The 6,537-nt window shown below is 42.0% G+C and overlaps 1 protein-coding gene across 1 annotated transcript; it reads right to left on the bottom strand.

Annotated features, from left to right (window-relative positions):
• Positions 1-6,078, bottom strand: LOC122843746 (homeobox protein Hox-A10-like). The gene is made up of 3 exons (XM_044138764.1): positions 5,719-6,078; positions 2,004-3,094; positions 1-652 (listed from the first exon to the last, which is right to left on the bottom strand). Exons 2-3 carry the CDS (start codon positions 2,881-2,883, stop codon positions 378-380), a joined length of 1,155 nt encoding a protein of 384 aa, XP_043994699.1. The 5' UTR covers positions 2,884-3,094; positions 5,719-6,078; the 3' UTR covers positions 1-377.
• Between the last annotated feature and the right edge of the window lie 459 nt (positions 6,079-6,537).

Below are 6,537 nucleotides of genomic sequence, written 5' to 3'. Positions count from 1 at the left end.
TGTGTGTGTGTGTGTGTGTGTGTGTGTGTGTGTGTGTGTGTGTGTGTGTGCGTGCGCGTGTGTGTGTGTGTGTTGGGGGGCTGGAGGGTATTCAACTGCACTGATCCTTTCCTACAACAGATGTACCAATACAAAAATACATGAGAAACAGTCACAGCTAAAACACCCAAAGATGTTTTTTTTTTTTTGTTTTTTTTATGTATTTATTAATTTTATTTTATTTTATTTTTTTCAGAAGGTCAGATACGATGATGGGCAGTGTGTGAAGGCTGCATCTCTCAGGGAAGTGAAACTTTGAGCTTGGAGTTGAGGAGTTTGGACGACAGCTTGTCAATAAATTCATCCAGACTTTTTGTTCCCTTTCGAGTCGTTGGTAATCATGAAAATCCATAGTTGGAGGTGAGCTCCCGGATCCTATTCTCTCGCGTCATTTTCTTAAGCTTCATCCTGCGGTTCTGGAACCATATCTTGACCTGTCTGTCCGTCAGGTGGACGCTTTTGCTGATCTCTAGGCGGCGCTCTCGGGTCAGGTACATGTTGAAGAGGAACTCCTTCTCCAGTTCCAGCGTCTGGTGTTTGGTGTACGGGCAGCGTTTCTTTCGGCCGCTTTTCGCTGTCAGCCAGTTGGCCGTGTTTTCGCTTTTTGTGTCTCCTAGAAGGATGGCAGATAAATAGTTTGTTGTTTTTTTGTTTGTTTGTTTATTTTTTGCTTGTTTGTTGTTGTTTTTTAGGCAGAGAAAATAATGAATGCAGCTTAAGCACATATGATTATGAAGCACACCACAACAAACATGAAAATATGATCTTACTCAGACGTGTCTGTGTGTTTTTGTGTATTTAAAATAATATAATTTTCCCCTCCAATCAGTGGGTGTTCATTGGTGTATTTTAAACCCAGAAAGAAAAAAAAAGCTTGATTCATAAAGCCTTAAAAGAAACATTAAAATTAAATTTGGGCACCCTAATCGCCTTTTAATGATATTTACACTAAAACCGACGTCTTTATGTGACTTTACATAACTAAGACATTGTGTAATATCTTCCATTCTAATTCGACAAAATAAAAAAAATAAAAGAGGAAAAACGGATCCATTTTTAGCAACACTGAGATTATAGTTTTGCCTGTTGGCGCGGCTGGTCAGTTCAAACAACAACAAGGAGATATTATTCCAGCTTCTTCTCACGTCTCATTTTTCACCCATTTTTTCCCCCCTATTGTTTAGAACAGCTAAGGAGAGCTAGTTTTTTGGGGAGTATTTTTTTTTTTCCAATGTCTGTTCAGCAAATCTGTGCCTGGGGGATAGTAGCTATAAACACATTTTAAAGGACGGCTGTAATAATAAACATGCCTGGTGAAGAAAAATGACAAACGCACCAAAACATGTGCCACGAGTTAAAGCACGTAAAAGTTCAAATTTACAAATCTGAATGATGATTGAACATTTAAAAAATAAATCAATCAATCCATTTCTCTTCTGCCAGTTTTCTCAACCGTAAAATAATGGCATGGTAATTTTTTTTTTGTTTGTTTTGTTTTGTTATTTATTTTGCAGCTTTTACCTATAAACAACGTTTACACCAATAACGCGTAAGGGGAAATTATATCTAGAATCATGTTTTGGAGTAAAACTCTTAGAAAATGTTACCTAGTGCCATACATCCGTGCAGGCCTGTGCGCCAGGATCCACAGCGGTCTATGAACATATCTCTAATCGTGAAATTTTAGTAATTATCTAATTTTATCATTTGAAATTTGATAGCTAGTTGAAGCCTAGTTCATAAGTTATATCTTTGGGTTTTTGACGCACAATAATAATAATAATAGTGCTTCTGAAACCGTCTTAACGCAATACTTTGTGAATGCCATGTTTACAAACACGTGCCTCCACGTCTGACTGTAGACCAAACCGTAGCATAAGACCTGACAGTGCCATTAAAAAGCCTCACTCTACCTGTCTGCCACCAAAACAAGGCTGACCACACCTAAGTCCCGCAATGATTACCTTTAGTGGCCTTTGCTGCTCTCTCCTTGTCATTCTCCTCCACCTCCTCTGCAGAGGAGGCTTCCCCGTCCGAGGAGTCGCGCCCCTCCTCGGTGCCCGATGCAGCTTGAGGCGGCAGGTCTGTGGCTTCCTCCGCGTCCTTCCCCTTCTTCTCCGCCGTGGCTGGGACAGACGCGGAGGTTGGTGGCGAGTGGAAGCGAGCGTGATCGGCGGGGTGCTGCAGGCCAAAATGAGAATGGGAAGGGGAAGGGTTCGACTGGGGGCCGTTGTTGGCGCTGTAAAGTTTATGAGAATGTGCGTGCGTCTGAGACAAGCGGAAGAAGCCCGGCACAGGCACCGACCCCCCGCCGCCCCCAACTCCACCACCACCACCACCACCTCCGCCGCCGCCATCGGTGACTGTGCAAGGAGAAGTCAATCTTGAATATGTAAGGTCTTCGGCGGTGGACGCTTTGGGACACTTGGGCTGCTCGTACAGGCAGTAGGTGCTCTCTTCCTTGATGTTCTGCGGGAAAGTGCACGGTGCGACCTGGGGACCCACAGAGTGCTCTTGATCCATACGACATGACCTCTGCGCGTCCATCCACATCTCCATGCTGGACATGTATGCACCTGAGGTGGACACCACATTCTGGGGACCGACCTCGCTCCGTTTAGTCATACCTGGGAAGTATCCATAGTTGTGTAGTCCGTAAGGCACTTCTGCTGCGGTGCTGTGCGGCACGCACACCGCACTCCCGGCATAGTGACCCCCGCCGCTCTCGGTGCGGGCGCTGATGAGGGAGTCCACTAAAAATGCGTTTCCAGACGGGCTGTCCGAACATGACATTATTGTAGTGTATTTTGGCGAAGGGAGAAGATAGCCCTTTCTGGCTGACATTTCTTGTGCAAAACATGCTGGATATGATTAGAGGCACCCCCCTCACCGCCGAGAGGACAGTAAAACCAATGAAAACGCTGGAAGAAGGGACAGTCCCCTCCCACTTCCAGGCTACGTAGGAGTAGAACAGAAATCCATCATGGAGCTCAACCAGAGAAAGAAGCGGGCAGAGCAATCAGAGGGTTTCCACACCTCGTCTTAATGCACCAACCTGTGCAGAAGACACTATAAGTCCAACAATGCACATGCTTGTAATATACACATTTATTTGCTTAAATGATAAAATATGTAACAACATTTCGAAGTGTTTCAAGTATTGTAGCAATTCGAGCAAATCAAATATTACAAAAAAACATTCAGCAATCAGAGCAAGAATTATTTGGATCCTCAAACAAACAACAACAACAACAAAAATGTTAAAGTGACAATTGCTAATTTTGAGGTGATTGGGTACTAAACTAAAACTAATGCAACATCAAAATTGGTTTAATATTCACTAACATAAGGCTTTACAGGCTTTGCGTAAAGATGGAAAGTAATTTTAAACTGCATAGCTGCTGTGCCCTCCAAAAAAGACATGACACAAAACGCAACGGGTGTCCCTGGCAATAAAGTCTTTAATAAGGTTGCAGAAATGAATCGCCTTTGGCATAGTGACTTTATATCTGTTGAATCTTCGAGCCGGAGGACGACAGCTGGTAAAAAGGAACAATGTTAACACAAAAATGCCAAATTGTACGCATTTTTCCACAGAGGAAAGCCAAGCTTTTTATGAAAGGTTTGGCTGTTTCGCCCACTTCCTGTTTGAAATTATGCGGTCACATCATCCTCGTGAGTTGGGACTAATATTGATAAGTGCTGGGGGTCAGCAGGATAAGAGTTTGAGCATAAAACTCGTAAAATATACACTCCTAGACAAATAACACACAAAACGATACTCCATTCTTAATTTCTTGTTGAACTTCAATTTTCTCAAACGCATAGTTCACAGTTTATTTGTATGAAATTCAGGATTTAAAAAAAAGTCTTATCCCATTTTCTAATAAATGTATTTGTATATTATGATTCATGCTGCATATTTATGACTGTGTTTCTCATAAGGTATTGATCATTTCAATAGATACATTATCAGTTCATTTTGTCTCCTTTTTTAAGCTTCAGAGCATTTAGCAACATTAGCTTATCTACTTAAATGCTAAATACCACTACTAATAATGACAACACAAACAACAATATCAATAATAATAATAATAATAATAATAATAATAATAATAATAATAATAATAATAATAATAATAATAATAATAATAATAATAATAATAATAATTCTCTCTCCGTATAACACTATCAGTACAGTTGCTCAAAACTTCCCTTTATGCGCTAATTTTAAAGAGGAAAAATCTAATAGTAATTATATTTTTAAATGCGTGTGAGAGTGTGTTTGTTTGTCTGTGTGTATCAAGCAGATCTAAATCTTTGCCGCATACAAGTCCTCCTGTTGGTTGAACAGTTTAGCATTGAGACACAATCGAGCTCCAATTGTGCATCGTCTTGTTCACTGTTGCATTTTTTATTTTTATTTTATTTTATTTTCCCGAGGGTTTAAAAAACATACTCATTTCATGTTTAGAACAAAAAGTTGGATTTTCTAAGCCGTGACGTATTTTTATTAACACTTTCTAAAGTATTTTATTTTTTATTGATGCAATTTTACTTTATAAAGCCGCAGATTGTTTTTTTTTTTTTTCCACGTCAACGGTGAACATTTTTCAATTAACGCCGAGCTTGACGAAAAATAATAACAAAAAAGGCTTCCTAGTCAATTGCTCTTTATGTATATATACTTAATGCAACATTCTGGTTCAAAATCCAACCGATTTTATTCACAAATTAACACCAAAAGCATTCCCATGTCTCCCAGCACACACCAGTTTTCTCTTGGACACACGATCCAGAAAAGAAAACTGAAACCATCGATTAATAACACGCACACTTCGTGTTGTCGGAGAAGCATTTTGGGGGCTGAGGAATAGGAGGTGGAGGGCAGCTATCGATATCTCTGTGTTACAGTTATTAATTGTTGCTATTAAATCTTCATTTCCACAGCTGCCGCGCTGTAATACCCTGAAAACACTTTACTCCAACCGCTGGCTTTGATCGGGCCCATATAATGGTGGCCGAAGAGGCCGCTTGACTCGTATCATGTTCGTCCTGAGTGCAGTTATGAACAATAATGCGGCGTTTTATTACATCCAGCGGAAGCATTTATTTTTCACGAGAGACAGACAAAAGGTGGGGGGGGGAGTGAGCTGAGAGGAGGGGAATAAAGGTTCGGTCCAGAACTGACACGAGCATAGCCAACGTTTATCTAGGCTACACAGAAAGGAAAAGACGTGATTGCTGCACTATCGAAAGTAAATCTAGCCTTCATAGCGTTTAAATTTGACATTCAAAGTCAATGCGTGCAGCACGTTTAATTGGATTTTCAGGGGAAGGAGAGGACTTGTTGAGTATTAAACTGCAATGGTATCTGCATGTTAAGCACGAAAGGGGGACTGTCTCCAACTGTTATCAATTAAAGGGGCTTAACCTAATGCGAAACATTTGCCAAGCCTTAACTTAGACTAGTAATCGTTCAAGCTCAGCGAAAAGAAAGGAACGAGAGGCATGACTATTTATTTTTTTTAGCCTAAGTGTTGCCTTATTAAGTCCTTCTTGGAGACTTTTTGCTCAAGTTAGGACCAGAGAGAAATCAGGGGAGAAAACTCGACCGAACAAAAGAGAAACCACGCTATTGCTACAGAGTAATGTCTGCTCTCTTGAGGAAACCCTTACCTGCACTCCGTTTGGAGCAGAAGATCCAAGGCCATGACTTTGGTCCCAATAGCGCCGCCCAGTGGTTGTAGCGTCAAGTCCTCGGTACAGAAGAGCAGAGTCGAGGAGGGAAAACCTGCAAAATGAAGTCGATGCAGCAAAGCTCACTAAAGGCTCTCTTGCCATCCTGTCCTCTGCTTGTCATCGCTGTCGCCTTGCTTGGTAACACAGTTAATAACCTTGGGTCTCAGACGGTTTATTGCACCAGCACTCCAATTGTACAAATGCTCCAGACCCTCAGACAGCTTTTATGACCACGTTGCCTTGGCAACGGGGGAGGATGTCCCGTAATTAGGGACGGAATTCCAACGCGCAGTAAAGGATGCGCATGGCGAGGCGAGGTAAGGCAAGGCCGGACTATGGCGGAGAGAGGCAACCATAAACTTCAGCCTCTCTCTCCCCAGCGTTTATGACCCTTTTGACTGTCATATATGAACGCCAATGCGCTGCGGCCAGCTCCCATAAACACTGTGATAACAACAGCAAATATGGCGACCCCTTTGCCAGGGGAGGCTGCTGCTCTGCGAGTGTTTCCAGGGCCAGTCAGCAAAATGACAGCTTGCACGCACGAAAAACCGATCCAGAGGAAGGCCATTAGAAGACAAACTGATGTGAAGTCGTTAGTTTTTAAAATGTATTTGCAGCGAGATGGCCCCAAAATGTCATTTGTGGCGGGACAGAGTAAGCTATTTTATCGCCCTGGACAAGATGGAAAGCACCGCGGCGCAGCGAAATGGCTCAACATGTTCAGAAAGCACAAAATAAGGGCAGAATTCAACC

This window comes from Gambusia affinis, linkage group LG14, assembly GCF_019740435.1.
Source record: "Gambusia affinis linkage group LG14, SWU_Gaff_1.0, whole genome shotgun sequence".
NCBI lineage: Eukaryota > Metazoa > Chordata > Actinopteri > Cyprinodontiformes > Poeciliidae > Gambusia > Gambusia affinis.
Note: the sequence above shows the minus strand (reverse complement) of the source record. Positions and strands in the feature narration are given on the sequence as shown.

Coding starts and splice junctions, on each gene's coding strand:
- LOC122843746 (XM_044138764.1), bottom strand. CDS start 2,883: ATGTCAGCCAGAAAGGGCTATCTTCTCCCTTCGCCAAAATACACTACA. Junction 653..2,003: donor AGCAGCAAAGGCCACTAAAG/GTAATCATTGCG, acceptor CCATCCTTCTAG/GAGACACAAAAAGCGAAAAC.